Consider the following 20,280-nt stretch of genomic DNA (forward strand, 5'->3'; position numbering starts at 1 on the left):
ACGTTAGCCATGTCAGTTTCCCCAAACATTAGATAGTCGTGGAAGTGTTGAGATAAAATATGCCAGCTCGCGTCATTTATGGATGTAGTAACCATTCTGCTCATACTCAGAAGTGCAAAGGAATCACAGTTCATTCGTAAGAGGAGTTGTTCAAATGATATTTTTTTTATACAGGATTGAAGCGGATCGCCCGATTCTATTAGTGTCAATTGTTCTCAAAGCGTAGGTGATATTGCAAGAGAATGCTCAGCCTTTGCTATAGGCTGGCTTAATATGTACAGGCGCAGACTGCCATTTATCTATTGTTGTGATTATTATCGTTACCACTGGAATCCTTTACTGTTTATTTTATGTTCCCCTGGCTTTGTAAATGTATTGTCTGGTATCGCGAGAGGCTCAAGAAGTATGGACCACTGCAAGAGATACTGCACAGCAAAGCGGTATCACGAGGCGCCAATGAAATGCCAGGACGAAGCCGTCCCTCCCGTAGTTCCGAGGCGCTTCCTCCGCGCCTCTGCCCCGAAATAGTATCACCAGGGGCCAGGAAGGCAGTTCTGTTCGAGGTCGCATCCTGCCCACTTCCAGGAACTTCGTGTCGCAATAACGTCGTTCTGCTAGCTACTAGCTGTGACGCAGCCTGCGTCCACCGCCGGGGAGTGAAGAGACTTCGTCTCCTGTGAAGTGTACCTAGGCGCTAGCGCTATCAGAATTGTATCAACAAGTGTCTACGAACTTCGTTTTCTAGTGACTGTACTGAAGCAGCAGCACGTCCATTCTGAACTTGTATCAGTTCCCCCCTCAGTAATCGAAGAGCATTCAGTGTGTTCTGATCCCTACTTCCGCGTATGTAGTTTCATAGCTACAGCCCAGCCTGGCGAGAACAGATAAGTTTTGCCGTAATTAATAATGTGTTACTTATTCAGAGCGATCTACTTTACTGTTTTATTGCTGACCACCTCAGTGTCCAAGAAGTCGGACGCAACTGTAATTGTGCGTGGGATTGACTGAGTGCGCGTGTTTCTCTGCAAAACAGTATAATTTGCTATTTAAAGAAAGATTGTTTATGAATGTTCGCCTACATCTACGTGATTACTCTGGCAGAGGGTTCAATGAACGGCCTGTAATTTGTCTCTCTGATGTTGCACTTTCCAACGGCGCACGGGAAAACCGGGCACTTAAATTTTTCTGTGCGAGTCCCGATTTCTCTTATTTTATGGTGACGATCATTTCTCTCTATGCAGGTGGGTGCCAACAGAATGTTTTCGGAATCGGAGGAGAAAACTGGTGACTGAAATTTCATGGAAAGATCTCGTCGCAACGAAAAACGCTTTTGTTTTGATGATTGCCACTCCAATCTACGTATCATGTCTCTGGCACTATCTCCCCTATTTCGCGATAATACAAAACGAGCTGAACTTCTTTGTACTTTTTCGATGTGATTCGGCAGCCCCACTTGATGCAGATCCCACACCGCACAGCAATACTCCAGAATAGGGTGGACAAGCGTGGTGTAAGCAGTTTCTTTAGTAGACCAGTTGCTCCTTCTACCAATGAATCGCAGTCTTTGGTTTGGTCTACCCACAACATTATCTATGTGATCATGCCAATTTAGGTTATTTGTAATTGTATTCCTGAAGCATTTAGTTGAATTTACAGCCTTAAAATTCGTGTGACTTCTCGCGTAATGGAAATTTAGAGGATTTCTTTTAGTACTCATGTGAATACCTTCACACTTTTCTCTATTTAGGGTCAATTGCCACTTTTCGCACCATACAGATATCTTACCTAAATCATTTTGCAATTAGTTTTGGTCATCTGATGACTTTACGAGACGGTAAATGACAGCATCATATGCAAACAATCTAAGACGGCTGCTCAGATTGTCTCCTGTGTCGTTAATATAGATCAGAAACAACAGAGGGCCTATAACACTTCCTTGGCGAACGCGGGATATTACTTCTGTTTTACTCGATGACTTTCCGTCTATTATTACGAACTGTGACATTTATGACAGAAATCACGAATCCAGTCGCACAACTGAGGCGATATTCCATAGGCACGCAGTTTGGTTAGAAGACGCTTGTGAGGAACGATGTCTAAAGCCTTCTGGAAATCTAAAAATATGCAATCAGTTTGACATCCCCTGTCGATAGCACTCATTACTTTGTGAGTATAAAGAGCTAGTTGTGTTTCGCAAGAATATTTTCTGAATCCGTGCTGACTGTGTCAATAAATCGTTTTCTTCGAGGTACTTCATAATGTTCGAATACACTATATCTTCCAAAACCCTACCGCAAATCGCCGTTAGTGATATGGGCGTGTAATTCAGCGCTAATGTAGGGTATTGATGTAACTTGAGCAATTTTCCAGTCTTTAGGTAGTGATCTTTCTGTGAGCGAGCGGTTGTATATAATTGCTAAATAGGGAGCTATTGTATCAGCATACTCTGTGAGGAACATATATTGTACGTCGATTACTTTCACGAAAACAGAGTAGTAACGGTATTTATTGACAGCTGTTCTGGTACGCAATATTCACTGAGGTAGCATTTGCTTAGAAGCAAATAGTTGACCGTAAAACTACTTGATTCCAGCAGTCTGCTTCAGGGAAGCCAAACAGGAACAGTACTTGAGCTAGAGTGAGGTCCTAACAACACAGTACAATAGTCATGTTGGAACTGTTTTTTTGAAACGGTAATTATACAGGTAGCAGGGCAATTGCGCTATACAGGGCGTACATATTTACAATTAGTAATATTTTAGTACCTGTGGAGCTATCTCTTGCCCACAAACGGTAAGCAGGAAGTACAGTAAACTAAGTAATACAAGAATGATGACGCTATGAAGATATGCAGCGACGTCATCAGAACGGAGCGCATTGGCCTTTTAACAGTATTGAAAGCATCACTGGTAAACCAAGCGAGAGAATGTCGTAACAGTGAAAACGTCCTACGTTCTGCAGAATTGGCTGGCAGGACGTGGCGAATGTCTTGCAGTGAATTTGGCGTACCATTTTTTGTAGGAATCTACCGCTTAAAATTCCATATTCTTAAATATTTGTGGTAATCCATTGTGGTAGAATCTTCACAGTATAATGTACACTGGCGTCCAAAATTAGAGCAACAAACTTCTATTTCCCCGTCCGGTATGTAATTCACGATATAGCCACACAAATTGTGAACAGATGTCCGTACGATTGTGTTCTGCACGGAAGGTAGCATTCATGTCAACGGACAACCACGCCAACGGTTGCTTCAGGGCATCTCTCAAACGCGGTAGTGATTGCCGGGTAGTCCCACATCCACAATCGCCGTGTATACAGCCACAGACGGTGCAGTATTGCACAGAGAACACGCCTACCAGACTTCCTGCGGTGGAGGGCCATAGGAAGAATGGAAGCCCGATGGCTTAATGTGAATCGTAATGTTGTTTCTCGGACGTGGCGGCATTTCATAAAGACCGAAACTGTACCCCAAAGACCAGGGCAGGGCCGACACGTGTGACATAAAAAGAGAGGACCGGTTTTTTCTGTATGGGCCCGACGGTACCGCCTTAGTACTACACAGCAACGGGCATCTGACCTTGCAGCCTCCACTGGACGTGTTGCATCGAGGCAAACTGTGTACAGAAGGCGTCGTCAGAGTAGTGTTTATTGTTGGAGACGTGCTGTATGTGTGCTTCTGACGCGTCGTCACTGAAGAGAACGTCTCGAGCGGAGTCGTCAACACGCCATCTGGACGGTCGAACAGTGGGCCAATATTCTTGACACAGATGAATCCAGATTTTGTCTGGAATGAACATGGAACACAATTTCCGGGCCCAAACATTGTGGAAAGAGTGATATCGAGGAGGATCCGTAATGGTGTGGGCAGGAATTAAGTTGACCAGTCGAACATCTCTTTATGAAATTGTATGGGTGAATCAGCAAGGTTTAACTGCTGTCAGGCATAGTGACGAGATCTTGGAACGTAACGTGTGGTTGTTGCGAGGAGCTGTGAGCCCAGACTTCGCACTGATGAAAGATAATGCTCGACCACATAAAGCACGGGTGTTTGATGTTTCCTTGGAAACTGGACATATTTGACGTACGGCGTGGCCTGCTCGCTCTCCCGATTTGAATCGGGATGCGCTTGGGAGACGGGTTGCATCACATCACCATCCACCAACCACTCTCCACGAGCTGCGAGCTGCTCTGCAGTGAGAACGGGCGTTATTGCCTCAACACGAGACTGAAGACATCGTTTCCAGTACACCCCGTCGTTATTAGATGGTCACACCCCATACTGAACAACACATTAACCAGATGTCAGAACGTGTGTGCAAATCTGACAAGTTGGAAAAAACGAGGAACATGATTGTGTACCTCTATGCATGTTGCAGTTGTTTACGTTCTGTATTCTCTACATTATTTCCACTTTACTATCACCTCTTTATGCTGGTTTGTAGCAAAATAAACGTGACCTTACAAAATATCCGTTTGTTGCTTTAATTTGGACAACAGTGTATAATGAAAAAACTGTCTATATGCCGTGAGCTACTCTCCGGCAACTGATACAAAAACTAGAGGTCGATGTTTCTTGGTACAGGTGAAGCTGATGGACTGCTTGTGATACTTATACACTCCTGGAAATTGAAATAAGAACACCGTGAATTCATTGTCCCAGGAAGGGGAAACTTTATTGACACATTCCTGGGGTCAGATGCATCACATGATCACACTGACAGAACCACAGGCACATAGACACAGGCAACAGAGCATGCACAATGTCGGCACTAGTACAGTGTATATCCACCTTTCGCAGCAATGCAGGCTGCTATTCTCCCATGGAGACGATCGTAGAGATGCTGGATGTAGTCCTGTGGAACGGCTTGCCATGCCATTTCCACCTGGCGCCTCAGTTGGACCAGCGTTCGTGCTGGACGTGCAGACCGCGTGAGACGACGCTTCATCCAGTCCCAAACATGCTCAATGGGGGACAGATCCGGAGATCTTGCTGGCCAGGGTAGTTGACTTACACCTCCTAGAGCACGTTGGGTGGCACGGGATACATGCGGACGTGCATTGTCCTGTTGGAACAGCAAGTTCCCTTGCCGGTCTAGGAATGGTAGAACGATGGGTTCGATGACGGTTTGGATGTACCGTGCACTATTCAGTGTCCCCTCGACGATCACCAGTGGTGTACGGCCAGTGTAGGAGATCGCTCCCCACACCATGATGCCGGGTGTTGGCCCTGTGTGCCTCGGTCGTATGCAGTCCTGATTGTGGCGCTCACCTGCACGGCGCCAAACACGCATACGATCATCATTGGCACCAAGGCAGAAGCGACTCTCATCGCTGAAGACGACACGTCTCCATTCGTCCCTCCATTCACGCCTGTCGCGACACCACTGGAGGCGGGCTGCACGATGTTGGGGCGTGAGCGGAAGACGGCCTAACGGTGTGCGGGACCGTAGCCCAGCTTCATGGAGACGGTTGCGAATGGTCCTCGCCGATACCCCAGGAGCAACAGTGTCCCTAATTTGCTGGGAAGTGGCGGTGCGGTCCCCTACGGCACTGCGTAGGATCCTACGGTCTTGGCGTGCATCCGTGCGTCGCTGCGGTCCGGTCCCAGGTCGACGGGCACGTGCACCTTCCGCCGACCACTGGCGACAACATCGATGTACTGTGGAGACCTCACGCCCCACGTGTTGAGCAATTCGGCGGTACGTCCACCCGGCCTCCCGCATGCCCACTATACGCCCTCGCTCAAAGTCCGTCAACTGCACATACGGTTCACGTCCACGCTGTCGCGGCATGCTACCAGTGTTAAAGACTGCGATGGAGCTCCGTATGCCACGGCAAACTGGCTGACACTGACGGCGGCGGTGCACAAATGCTGCGCAGCTAGCGCCATTCGACGGCCAACACCGCGGTTCCTGGTGTGTCCGCTGTGCCGTGCGTGTGATCATTGCTTGTACAGCCCTCTCACAGTGTCCGGAGCAAGTATGGTGGGTCTGACACACCGGTGTCAATGTGTTCTTTTTTCCATTTCCAGGAGTGTATTTTCATGCTAGTGCGCGTGTGCGTGCGATGTATTGCGAATCAGTCTACAAATCTACCGGCTGGGTATACCTTTACCTTTTATTACCTGTGTGATGTAGCTGCATCGCCCGTAATTCATGAGACAGGAAAATAAACTACTCATAAAAGCGCGGTTACCCAAGAAGTCACGCACGTCCTGGCGGGTGACTGCCTGAACGTCCTCCGCCACCAGAGCTGTCACCAGCAACAGCACCACACATTCAGCACTGGAACCCATGTCCTGTGCAATAAGGTACAGAAATAAGTTCCTGTTCTGTAACAGACGAACATGTTCGCTTACATTACGTTTCGATCTCATCCATTATATGTATCCATGCTGTGTGGCTCATGAATTGTATTCAGACTAATAGAGGTGTTTCACCTGATTAACAAAAATGAAAATCACCGAATAAACTTCATGTGAAGAGTCAGAAATGCGTGAGTTGGCAGTAGTGCGCCCGCAAGCTCGTTGGGCACTCCAGTGTCATAAATAATTACGTAAATGATAGATTATAAACTACTAATACACATTTCTAGTTGTTGTATATATATTGAAGCGTAATTACATTGGCGTAAGTGTTATTGTCGTGAAAAGCAAAGTAAAACGGTGAAAAAAAGTATTTTTATTTCTGCATCTACAGTCTTAATTTTAGGTCTATACTCATGCACGAGAATCGTACGAAAAGAGTAACAAAAATTCGTTTATCAGTTGTGTCATAGTATCCAGCGATGAAATCAACAACCCTTCTGTGATAAGTGTAGATGATGTCTTAGATTAGTTAAACAGGTAATTTGCAGCGGACATTGCATGGTAGGATTTCACTGGAGCAGTTGTAGTGGGGAAGAATATGAGGTGATCGATGTGGCCCATCCATGGAATTTTAGATTATTCCAGAAACGGAGGAAAGGCACGTGAACATTTGTGTCCTTCAGCTAGAGTTAGAAACCACGAAAATTTAACTATCACACCTGAAGGACGAAAAAGAGACATGATGCTGGGGAAAGGCAGCAAACAGAGGGTGAACGGGGGAAAATTTTATTAGCATATTCGAAACTCATTAAGCAATGCTAAGAATCTAATAGACAAGTCGGATGAAAACAAAACAGGGAAAAAGAGTTCTGCTGCTAGGTAGCAACCATTGGAGGGGTGTAGACCAGCAGCTATAGGAAAACTTAGTAGCAGAGTTCGAGGTCACAAACTTCTGAAACGAAGTGCTAGCCTTAGCTACATAATAGAAAACCTAACACAAATTTGTAGGGATTTTAAAAAAGAAGGTGAGGTACTGATAGTTGGAGGAGCTGGAGACAGCCTGGCAAGAATCGAAAAATACAATACTAGGGTTGACATGGACGAAATAGGAGCAGCTATGCAGCTCATAATGTTGGTTTTATGGAATTTCTGTGGTACTATGGCCAATCCTAGCTTAACTCTGCTGTAGAGCGAGTAAACACAGAGCTGTGTCGGCTCCTTTAGATGGATGCAAAGTCTCACAATGGTGCTGTTCCAGTGATTGCTGTAGAAGGTAGTCATATATTTCTCGCGGCCTATACCTGAATGCAGAAAAAACAGAAAGGAGGCTACAGCCACATAAAGGAAAATCCTTGTGGTTAAAATGGCCATGGGAGACTCTGACATAAGGACAAATACAGATTTCAGAGAATCACGAAACGAGTGAGAGAGACCCTAATTCATTTTATAATAACTGAGGGAAAATGAAATCAGTTGCTTCATCAGAATATTATGGAGGTTAAAAGTAGAGTAAATGAGTAATTAATTTGTTTGAAAGAGCTTAGCAGCTGGAAATAAACTGATGTCATTTGTCTTTCTGAACGCCAGATAAACACAGGGATAGAAAATCTTAATGTATGTGGTTATAAGTTAGCTGCTTATTCTTGTAGAGACAATCTGAATGACTGTGGTGTTAGATTTATAGAAAAGGCATATAAATACAAAAATGTAGGGATACATACATTCTGTATAGTTCAGGACATACAAGCATGTGCTTATAAGATGCTTTAGGAAAATGTAGTATTTGTGATTGATACAGTATACAGCTTTCCACAGGGTAGTTGGGAAATTTGCATGAGAAGCTTTGATGAATTTTTGTGCTACATTTCAGACAGGAGGAAGGAATTATTAATCGGTGGCCATTTTAGTGTACATTTTTCGAATTAAGCTGATTTAGAGGTGCTTTTATCCACTTATGATTTGGTGTGTCATAAATTTTCCTACCCGAGTTACTCAAGATAGTAATATCACTACAGTTACCGTATTTGTTCAACAAGCAGAAGTTAAGAGACATGGTCCTATCCAGTGGTAAACACTTTGTCAGGTCATGGGGCATAGTTAGTCACATTATACAACTTAGTTACATACACAGTTTGGAGACACACTAAGAAAACAATGACGCTAACTATTGAAGACTTAAAGAAAGCTTAAAAATTGTTAATTTGGGTGAATTTTACAATGAACCTAATGCTAATTAAATTCATCATATTTCTTAATGAGTTTGTATCCACTTTCATAGAATTTTCCTAAAAAATAATAAAATGTAGTAATGGCACATCAGTTAAAGAATCCTTGGGGTACTACAGGCATCAGTGTCTCTTCACAACGGAACAAGGCACGAAATAACCAGAATAAGTTGTAAGGTGGCAGCTTGAATAAATATCAGTTTCGCACCTCACACGAGAGATTTATACAAATCGTAACAAGTAGCTGAATATGTCACCTGGCATATTTTGGTGATAATGAGCAGATACGCCTATCAAAATGTACAGTATGTACTGCAAGGGGATGACACTCAATTTGACGGTATTGACAAACTGGACCTGAATCCTGCATGTCAATGAGAAAAAAGGTGGAAAAGCTGCTGGAGGAAATGTTTTAGATTGGGGCAGGCGTGAGCTGTGCCGTCACGGCCCGAGTACAACGGAATGCTTCTAAAAAGAGATTCGTGAACCACAGCGAGAGGGCAACGAAGGCACCAGGCAATACGTCGAGGAGAGTAGGTAGCAGGCCAGCGCTGCTTGCGATGGAGAAATTCTTTAGAAAACAGCATTGGGGGATTTCCAGATGGATACAAAAAGACCAGCGATGCAGTTGATCAGGTGAAATGCTCGTGGTACGCTCATGATGTTCGCGTGTAGCTTTCAGGCGTCAGGAGCGGGCACAAAATGTCCTATTGGCTGAAATAAACTCCTGCACGTATCTGCCGGTCTGTGGACGTACCGTCGTCGGCCCTCACGTGGAAGGTTCGTTCAGACAGATACGACCGCAGCAGCGTCATGTGGGACGTCGGTATCCCTTGTTCAGAAAGTTTGAACTCGAGACCGTCGTAGCACACCGTGTCAAACGCTCGGGAGACGTCGAAGAACGCTGCCCCAAGGTATTCCCTTGTTTCCAGTGCCCTAATCGCCGGTTCTACCACCCGCAGGAGCTGGTGGGAAGTGGCATGTTCTTCTCGAAACTCGAACTGCTCGTCCTGGATGATGCCCTCCTGGGCGACGTGCCCATCAGTCTTCTTGCGTACAGCCTCTCGAAAATCTTCGAGAGGGTCGGGAACAGGCTGATGGGTCGGTATCTGGTTGCCTGGCGTGGGTCCTTGCCGGATTTCAGAATGGCCACAAACTCCGCGTGTTTCCACGCAGAGGGGTAGACACCTGAGCGGAGGATCTCGTTGAAAACATCGGCAAGTTGCCGGTGTAATCCCGGTGGAAGGTTGATCAGCAGGATGTTTGTGACGCCATCGCTGCTCCCAGCCTTCCTGGGGTTCAGCGAGTGAAGCTGCACAGCAAGTTCTTCCTCCGTTATCTGCTCGATAACGTCGCCTTCCTCCCTTGCGGCGCGGAAGGTTGGTAGTTGTTCGTGGACCTACCGTATGTGCTCCACGTCGATGACGTCGGCAACCAATGTGAAGTTTGCTGCGAATACGTCAGACAGAACGCTGGTTTCGCGTCCGGATCGCTGGCGAAGTCGATCCCGACCTGTAAGGGCCGTATTCGCTGTGTCCGGCGTAGGAAGGTTCTTACCACCCTCCATGCACTACCATCCTCAGGATTGAGGGTAGACACAAGGTCTGCCCATTCCTGGTTCCGTTGTTGATCGACTGCTGCCTTAATTTCCGTCTCATGCGGATTAAGCGGCCCTTCATGTTGGTTGGCGAGTGAGATGCCATTCACGAAACAGTCGGTTCTTCTCGGTGATCGCGTCCAGAATAGGGCACGGTAGCTGTCGCGAAAAGTCTCGTGGCCCTTGGTGATGTTTCGGTCTGGCTTCATCTGCTGCTCGGAGTATTCTTCGGGTGAAGAATGCTAGGGCGGCGTTTGCTCCTACCTCTACGGGGTTTGGCGCGTCCTCGAGCAGTTCGAAGGCTTTCGTCCGAAAGCGCTTGGCGTCCAGCCTGCGGCAGCTCGGATGGCTCTCTGGAAGAGAAGCACCGACCACTTCGAGGACAAAAATGACCGGTACATGTTGAGAGGACAAGTTTCGCGTCGCGGCGATCGTGATTTGCCCGATGCCCTTGAGAAGAGCAATATCGAGCACGTCCGGTTGTCCCCGTACAAGGAAGATCGTGGGGTCACACGGCCCCACGGTGAACAGCGCGAGAGAGGCGACGCCCGCTGCGGTTGACATTTCGCGAGTTCCATTCGGCGTGTTTCGCACTCAAATCCCGGGCAATGAAAGCTCGACCCTCCAACGACAGCAGGGCGTCGCAGTCAGCTTCGTCTAGGCTCGCGGTACATCGACACGAAAAGAATCTTTCCGGCGGTGGTGTTGACGGCCAATCCTGTTGCTTCCAGTGCATTAAGCGCCGGCAGTTGAACCCGGTGGTGGTGCAGTGACTTCACGTAGATGGCAGTGCCGGCCCCGTGGGTGGCTCTGTCATATCGGTAGCATCAAAAATTTGCTGCCCGCACGTCTACCCCTGGTTTGAGGAAGGTCTCTTGCGAAACGCAGATGTCGACCGCCTCGTCCTGTAGGAATTGGCGAAATTCGCCCTGCCGGATGTGGAGTTCCCTGGCGTTGAACGTGCAAATGGTTAACCCGTAAATATGGTCGTTATCCATTGTAAGGCTGGCTTCTCTCGGCGGTGGCGTGGAGGGCCGCCGTCACTGCTTCCACGAGCACCGGTAGCTGAGTCATCAGCTGGCTGAGTGACTGCAGAAGCGCGACCAGCTCGGTGGTGTCTTCCTTCGCTGTTTCGGGAAGGTTTGACCCCATCGCGACGTTTCCCGTAGTCGGCAGCAGAGCGGCGTGCTGGGAACGCCCTACGCGGGAGGCAACCCTCCTTGCAGCCGCGGGCGCCGGCAAGCCGGATCCCTCAACTGCAGGCGACGCCGCCGGCGGTGGCAGCTGCGATGGCTGCGGTGCCGGTGCTGCCTCCCATTAGCGACGTCCGCGAAGCTGCGACTGGGGTTTACGCGGCTGGCGCGCTTCCCGTGCTTGAATGCGGCGCATCCTCGATAACAGGCGACGTGGTCCCCGCTGCAGTTCTTCTTGGGGCAGTCCCGCGACTGGTGCTCCTCGGCGCACTTGCAGCAGCGCTCAGGCATCCTGCAATATTTTGCCACGTGATCCATGCGCTGACGAAGCACTGGGCTCGTTTGCCTTTCTCACGGAGTTGTTCGACTTTTACGTTGAAATCGGCAATGTTGTCAACCTGAAAAATTTTCCGGTAGTCAACCAATACCACTATGAACAAGGGCATGTCCCTGCGGGTCCTGGACGACGTCATCACGCCGACGTGCCGAGTCTGGAAGCCGATTTCCTCCAGCTGCCGCTGTAGGAACGCCGGTTCCATCTTCAGTGGCAGGTGGTGAAAGACGACCTTCAGCTGCTTCAGCTGTTCAGTGCTCTGCGTGGCGGCTGGTCATGGCGGAGGTTCGAGTCCTCCCTCGGGCATGGGTGTGTGTGTTTGTTCTTAGGATAATTTAGGTTAAGTAGTGTGTAAGCTTAGAAATTGATGACCTCAGCAGTTATGTCCCATAAGATTTCACACACATTTGAACATTTTGTTCTGCGTGAAGTGGTTCCACTTCTCAGAGCTGCACTATGCTCTATGCATTCTGCTCTAACCTTGTACGTGTCGGTCCCCGCCATCATCTTTCGCAGTTTTACGACTGAGTAGAGCTTCTCCCTCAGCTCACCAGGGCCCTCGCGCCACTGGATGGTGATCAGAGGCGGGCGGCGGAGCGGTTTCGCCGCCGTGGTCGATGTGGTCCTCCCCGTCAGTCTCGGCTACTCCCGGCAGATCTGCATACCGGTTTGCAGCCTTGACCTGTTCCGGCGTCACCAGTTCGAACGCCCTGGCTCTCGCTGTGTGGCGCCGGGAGGGCGCGATGAAGCCTTCTTTATCGGGTTTCCTGCGAAGCACCCTCCTCTTCTTCCGCCTGGCGCTACCGGAACTTGCCTGGGGGGAGAGAGTGTCCTCTACGGCCGCGGCTGGGCGCTTCCGTGAGGTTTGCTCGACCTCTGCAGGCTTGTCCAGTGTAGTCAGATTGGACGTTGGTGAGGGCGTGGCTGTTTCTGTAGTCGGCTGGTGCGATTGAGGGCACGGCAGCTGTCGTGACGGCTGCGACATGCGCTTGGATGTCGTGACCCACGGGCACCAAGGACCGGAGCCTCGAGAGTACCCCCTCCCTGCCCTAATCTTTACCCATGGCCAAACGTTGCATGTAGATGCGACTCTCCTCGGGGGTCAGCCTGGCGATGGCGGGGGCAATTTCCTCCTTTGTGAGGGGGGATCGGCGGTTCGATGCGTCGTCTCCAAAAAATGGTTCACATGGCTCTGAGCACTATGGGACTTCACTGCTGAGGTCATCAGTCCCCTAGAACTTAGAACTACTTAAACCTAACTAACCCAAGGACACCACGCACATCTATGCCCGAGGCAGGATTAGAACCTGCGACCGTAGCGGACGCGCGGGGCCAGACTGTAGCGCCTAGAACCACTCGGCCACCCCGGCTGACAAAGCGACGAAAATCTTTCCTTTCTTTGATAGGGGGGTCACGCCACGAGCATTTTGCCATCCGAGTCCCTAAAGGCCCTTGCAGGCTGATGTCAATTCTGGAAGGACGCTGGTGAGCGCGAACACGCTAGGCGAGTAGCCGACTGCGTGAACCCGCGCGACCGGTCGCTACAAAATCACGAGCGAAGGGTTAGCCACGGTAGCGTCAGCACAGAGCGTCCTCACGCATCGGTAGCCACAGCGCAGGTGCTTCTGAGGGTGGGTGGCTGTCTTAAATCCCCTCCCCAAGCGAGGCTTTCTCCCTGCGGTCCTAGCTCGCGCGCCAGCGGTCGGTCAGACGCTGGCGTCGGCGTCTGTCGTGGCGTCGGTGTAATTGCCTCGTCCGTCTTAGTCGTTCGTTCGTTTCCTTTGCTGAGCGTCTTTTTAATGCTGGTCCCCATGCTCTGCTAAGGTTGCAGCCGCAATCTCGGTTGATGTGTGAGTCCCTGGTACGAATTTCGATAGCCTCTCTAACGTCGCTGTCCCAGTATTTAGATGTCTGTGCCAGGACCCTGGTATGTTGGTAGTCCATTTGATACTGGTACTTCATGAATTATATACTGTCGTGTTATTTAGGTAAAGAGGTACTTAAAATGACCATTTGTGCCAAAACAGTCCCGCCTTTTTGATGTGTGTTACAACTGCTGCAATATTGGAAGGAGCTATTTCCTTTTATCTAGCAGACAATGACAAGACAGACGCAATGAAATCGAGAAACCCCACCATTCTTGAGCGCTACTCGTGTTAGACAACGTTAGTAGACAACATTTTGATTTTTCGTCTAGCAAAACGTTTGACGAACGTTCATAATGCTATAGATTCATTCGCAGATAGGAAATCACACCTTGTAAATCCGTAGCAAGATTAAAGAGAAAAAAGTGCTGGAACCTAAGGATTGAAGAAATGTGTACTGCCTTGCTTCTCTCTTATCTTCACTGGTTTTCTGTTCTCTATATTTAATTTTATATCACAGAGAAGGGCAACTTATTAGCTAATAGGCAATATATATATATATATATATATATATATATATATATATATATATGAACTGAAGCGTCAAAGAAATTGGCACATGCATGCGATTCAAATACGGAGATACGTAAACAGGCAGAATACGGCGGTACGGTCGACAACATCCGTATAAGATAGCAGGTATCTGAGGCAGTTGTTACATCGGTTACTGCTGCCACAATAGCAGGTTATCAAGATTTAAGTGAGTTTGCACGTGGTGTTATAGTCAGCGCTCGAGCGATGGAACACACCATCTCCGAGGTAGCGATGAAGTGGCTATTTTCCCGTACGACCATTTCACAAGTGTACCGTGAATATCAGAAATCAGCTAAAACTTCAGATCTCCCACATCGCTGACACCGGAAAAGGATCCCGCAAGAAAGGGACCAACAACTACTGAAGAGAATCGTTCGGCGTGGCAAAAGTGGAACCCTTCCGTAAACTGCTGCGGATAACATCAACAATTGTCAGCGTGTGAACCATTCAACGAAACATCATGGATATGGGCTTTCGGAGCCGAAGGCCCACTCTTCTACCATTGATGACTGCACGACACAAAGCTTTACGACTTGCCTGAGCCCGTCAACACCAATATTAGACTGGTGATGACTGGAAACATGCTGCCTGGTCGCGTTTCAAATTCTGTCGTGAATCCATGGCCCCAGCATATTAGTAGGAATCTGGTCAAGCTGGTGGAGGCTCTGTAATGGTGTGGGGCGTAAGCAGTTGGAGTGATATGGGTCCCCTGATTCGTCTAGATACTACTCTGACAGGTGACCCATACCTTAGCATCCTGTCTGATTACCTGCTTCCATTCATGCCCATTGTGCATTCCGACGGACTTGGGCAATTCCAGCAGGACAATGCGACATCCCACACGTCCAGAATTGCTACAAAGTGGTTCAAGAACACTCTTCTGATGTTAAACACTTCCACTGGCTATCGAACTCCCCAGATATGAGCATTATTGAGTATATCTGGAATACTTTGTAACGTGCTGTTCTCCACCCCCTCGTACTCTTGCGGATTTATGGACAGCCCTGCAGGATTCGTGGTGTAATTTCCCTCCAGCACTACTTCAGCCATTACTGGAGTCCATGTCACATCGTGTTGAGGCACTTTGTCTGCTCGCGGGGCCCTACACAATATTAGGCAGATGTACCAATTTCATTGGGTCTTCAATGTATACACTCATGTATACTTGCACATACACGTGCATCCGTCTATAAATATATATAAAAGTTTACATATTAATAAATTAACCTAAAGACACATAAATGTACTACAAAGCCTATGCGCTGCGTAGAGAAAAGAGAAAGACAACGCACATGAAGGCTTTGTGAGAGTGGCACGCAAATCGGTAGGTGATGTACAGGTACAAACATACAAAAGATTGTAATTTCAGAAACTCTGGATGATTTTTGAAGAGGAAGAGCATCTCAAATTGAGCAAGTGAATAATACGTTGGGCCACCTCTAAGTCTTTATGAAAAGAGTTTCACATTTGTCCTGACAGATATTGTGCCATTGGAGGGCCCTGTCTCTAATGCTCAAAAGTTATCACGTTCTTTCTGCTCTCTTTATGTCGGCCGCTTCCTTCTTGAGACTGTGTTCGACCGTGGTTCACCCATTCCTGCCAACATCGTCGAACAGTGGCATCACTCCTATTGAAATGTCGAGCAATTCGCCGATTACTGAGATTGGCTTCTTTGAACCCAATTACACGCCATCTCTTAAATGACATGTGCGTATATTGTTCAGACACCTGTCTGCAAGGTATAATTACTGTCCAACTAAATACGTGCAATAAATTCACTGCCACTTTCTTCCCTCGTATCATCATATCCTCTCTTTACTATCTTGATCCAAGGTAAAGGTCTGGTGGTGCAACAGTGGTATGTGTAGCTATGATATGGAATTTTAGTCATTGATAGTTTGCATTGTAATATTAACTACTTATCAAGCTATAGCGGACTCATCATCAGATGGAGATGTTGCAGGAATATTATTTTCTGAGCTATGTGCAGCTAGACATAGGGTTGTAGTGCTTACTCAAAATTAACGAAACACGAGCATGTATCAAATGAAAATACCCCAATGTTTTATGATGCTTGCATCGCATGGCACATACACTAGAAATTCATTTCGTAAATGTATATTTTAGCAAACGCATGTGCGCATGCACACACATGCACACACGCACACACATACACACACACACACACACACATACACACACACACTCATGCACATCCACACAAACACACACCCACACACGCACACACACCCATGCACAACACACACAAACCCACGTATGCACACACATACACACACACACACACACACACACACACACACACACACACACACACACACACACACCTACTCACACACACCCACGCCTACACACACACACACACACACACACACACACACAGTATTTAAGTGTATTTGTTTCTACTGTGAGCAAACACTGAACATAAGTACTAAGAGCACGAGGGGGGGTAGTTATTACACTGTGTCAAATCACGACCTTATACAACAGATACATTAAATTCCGGAATAAAATTCTCTCATGCCTTGACAGTGGACATAAGTGAACACTGGAGCTTTATGAGTCCATTAATTGGTAATATACACACAGTGTGAATAAAAAAATACAGGCAAACAGAGTGAAGTAGTTACCAAGATATGTGACACACATTCACTTTTTTATGTAATAAATATTTCACTCTAATTGTTGGTCAGTAACTTTTCTGACCCCCACATGGTATGTATATGTCCAATGTATAGGAACATCGACTTGAAGTATTGAGTTTTTATGAATGCAAGCATTTATTCTGCCCTTTAATACATCTTACACCAAAGATCACGATGCACGATGTTGTAACTATCATTTTCATATATGTTCAGTTTACATTCAGTGTTTGTTTATAGTTAACTGAATGCACTTAGGCATTAATGGCGCACGCGCGCGCGCGTGTGTGTGTGTGTGTGTGTGTGTGTGTGTTTGTGTGTGAGTGAGTGAGTGAAAGAGAGAGTGAGAGAGTGAGAGAGAATGTGTTCATATGCGTGTGTTTAAGCTAGGTCTAGTATACCGTATAAAAATGATTTTATCATTGATGCCATGCTTGGGAGGTGCTTTAAAGTGAAACGACCTTTTCGTTTTATGCACATTCGTTACTTGTAGCTAATGGTCCTAATCTTGACACGTGAGGTAAATGCGTAAATAAGTACATTAATTTAATTTCCGTTATTTTCGCCACCACCACCACCACCACCACCACCGCCATAATGCACATGGTCCAGAACATAACAGCTCTGTAACATCATCTAATGAGAGTGCAGTGGCTCAAAAACTACTTAACAGTGCAATCAATGGTATTAAATTGATAAACAGACTGGTTTGGTATCTCATCTATTTAAAGCGCCATTCATAGAAGCAGTCCTCAAATTCAGTAGAATGATATAATTAATGGATTCGTATTGACACGTGTGCTGCTGTGAAGGAAACGAAATGTAATAGAAATCATATTTAAATGTCTCGGTTCTCAGAATCTCTAGTCAGTAATAACACTCCTGCAACTCGAGTTTGGAGATCAACGCTCTGCTTGGCAGCTATAAAAGTGTGTGCTTCAGAGGGCGGTTAATCTTCATACGGCTTTCCACTCCTCCTACTGTGCGTGCAGTGAATTTATAACGCCGGCCGACGAGCTGCTGCATCTGCTCGCTTCCCAGCGCTTATTTCAGGAGGAGGACTAAGCCGCACCAAAAGTCTTTGTCATTTGTTGGCATTTATAGCCAGGTGCTGAACGAGTTATTACAATTCAGATGACAGCACTTTGGCAAGTAATGCCTCGCAAAATGGTGCACATTGCCTATAAGTCACGCAAGTATGTACGTTACCGTCCCCATACTTTCGTTTCTTCAACAATTTTCATCTCATGTACACAAGCTAATGGAATATAACGGATTGTTTTACACGATGGCCCACTCAACGACCTACACACATCAAAAAAAGTTTTTCATCACACCGGTTACCAGAACTCCTGAGGATAGATGTTGACTGGATATTGTATCACGGACTCAGTCCCTTTGACTGTTCGGAGATGTCATAAACCCGCCAAAAGATGTAAATAACCATGCTTGAGCAGTGCCTACTACACTGAGGGCGTTCGAAAGCCCATCAGTTCCAGTCATTCCACCCGGAATGAGGTACACAGTTTGTGTTGTCTGTAGCTCAATCGTCCCTAAAAGGTCAATACCGCTGTTCGATCACGTCCGCATTGTTACTATGTGCCAGGAAGTGCTCTAAACAAGTAAAGTGTCCAGGTGTATCGGAGTGAACCAAAGCGATGTTGTTCGGACATGGAGGAGATACAGAGAGACTGGAACTGTCGATGACGTGCCTCGCTCAGGCCGCCCAAGGGCTCCTACTGCAGTGGATGACCGCTACCCTGACGGCAACGCCACCATGTTGAATAATGCTTTTGGTGCAGCCACAGGACGTGGTGTTACGACTAAAACTGTGCGCAATAGGCTGCATGATGCGCAACTTCACTCCCGACGTCCATGGCGACGTTCATCTTTGAAAACACGACACCATGCAGTGCGGTGAGATGTAATTATAATGGCCAGTATTGTAAAAACAAATTAAGATGAATGAGGTAAAACAATCCTGGGAATCGCTAAACGTCTTAAAATGACAGCAGACTTAGTCTCCTGTATGAAGTCTTCAGATACTCAGTAGCACGGTGATTGTGATTTGGATTTTCCGTGGTTTCACTGAAGTGTCTCATTCGCATTCCACAATGTTTCCTTCATCAAAACACACTCGATTTGCTTTCAGATTAACATCCTGCTTGGCTAGTGCTCCGTATGATGACATCGATGTCTGCGCCATTTTCAAACGTAACATATGAAAAGAATAAATCTATTATACTTAATGGCACTATAACTTAATATGATGATGATGGTGATGAGTCCCATACTCCTTTTGAGAGCGTAGGGGAGCGACGCGGGAGACCCGCGCCGCTCTTACTAGGCAAGGTCCTAGTGGACCCTAATGGGGGATGAATGATGATGATGAAGACGACACAACAACACCCAGTCATCTCGAGGCAGGAAAAATCCCTGACCCCGCCGGGAATCGAACCCGGGACCCCGTGCTCGGGAAGCGAGGACGCTACCGCGAGACCACGAGCTGCGGACCAACTTAATATATAGTTAACAATTATTTCTACAGAAAGTCCCATTTTGCTCACAAAATTTTGTGGTCCAGTAGCATTTTATCTACAGCAAGCAGCTTACCTGCTTCAGCGCAGCGCTACTTGTGGCAAGTGGCATGGAGGTCACCTTGCGTTTTTACTGAGATGTCAGCTGCCTGGCGCTGGAGGTGGCGAGAACTGCCGCTCGGCGGAAGCTCGGCCACCACAAGGAACTGCCGCTACAGCGATAAGAGCCAGAAATCTGAGGCCTGTGAAGAAATGCTGACCATTGGGAGCCTCAGTCATACGGTAAATGACACTGATGCGCTACATAAAATTACCAGAAGAAATACGTTCTAAGGACAAGATATGAAAAAAGGACGCATCACGAAGGAATTATCCGGATCGGACGGAAATCGTAGATGTGATCTAAATGCGCAGATAAAAAGATGACTACAATTTCAGAAAAATTGGATGTTTATTCATGAGATAGAGCACCACAAGCTGAGCAAGTCCGCGTTGGTTCACTTCTGGCCCTTATGCAAGCAGCCATTCAGCTTGGCATTGAAAGAGTTTTTGGATGTACTCCTAAGGGATATCGTGCCCAGTTCTGTGCAATTGACGCGTCATACCGCTACTTTCCCGAACTCGTTGGCGGGCCTAGCCCATAGTGCTGTAAACGTTCTCAGTTGGTGAAAGGTCCAGCGACTTTACTGGCCCGTGTAGGATTTGGCAAGCACGAAGGCAAGCAGTAGGGACTTCCGCCATGTGCGGGCGAGCGTTATCTTGCTGAACTGTAAGCCTGTGTTGACTTGACAAGAAGGGCAAGAAATCGTGACATAGAGTATCATCAACGTACCACTGTTCTGAAACGGTACCGCAGATGACAGCAGACGGGGTCCTGATAAGAAAGAAAAGGCAGATCACACTATCACTCATGGATGTCGGGATGGCGCGCGACAGTCAGGCTGGTATCCCTTGGTTATCTGAAC

The 20,280-nt window shown here is 47.2% G+C and overlaps 1 protein-coding gene across 2 annotated transcripts in view; it reads right to left on the minus strand.

Annotated features, from left to right (window-relative positions):
• Window positions 1-19,482, minus strand: part of LOC124805179 — a 37,322-nt gene extending 17,840 nt beyond the window's left edge. The window contains exons 1-2 of one of the 2 annotated variants that reach the window (XM_047265669.1): window positions 19,392-19,482; window positions 6,199-6,301 (exon numbers count right to left, since the gene is read on the minus strand). In XM_047265669.1, coding sequence (XP_047121625.1) covers window positions 6,199-6,301; window positions 19,392-19,427 — 139 coding nt within the window. In that variant the 5' untranslated portion in view covers window positions 19,428-19,482. Of the gene's footprint in view, window positions 1-6,117; window positions 6,302-19,391 lie in introns of both variants that reach the window. The other variant, XM_047265668.1, reaches the window with a different exon arrangement.
• Window positions 19,483-20,280: the final 798 nt, after the last annotated feature.

This window comes from Schistocerca piceifrons, chromosome 7, assembly GCF_021461385.2.
Source record: "Schistocerca piceifrons isolate TAMUIC-IGC-003096 chromosome 7, iqSchPice1.1, whole genome shotgun sequence".
NCBI classification, from domain to species: domain Eukaryota; kingdom Metazoa; phylum Arthropoda; class Insecta; order Orthoptera; family Acrididae; genus Schistocerca; species Schistocerca piceifrons.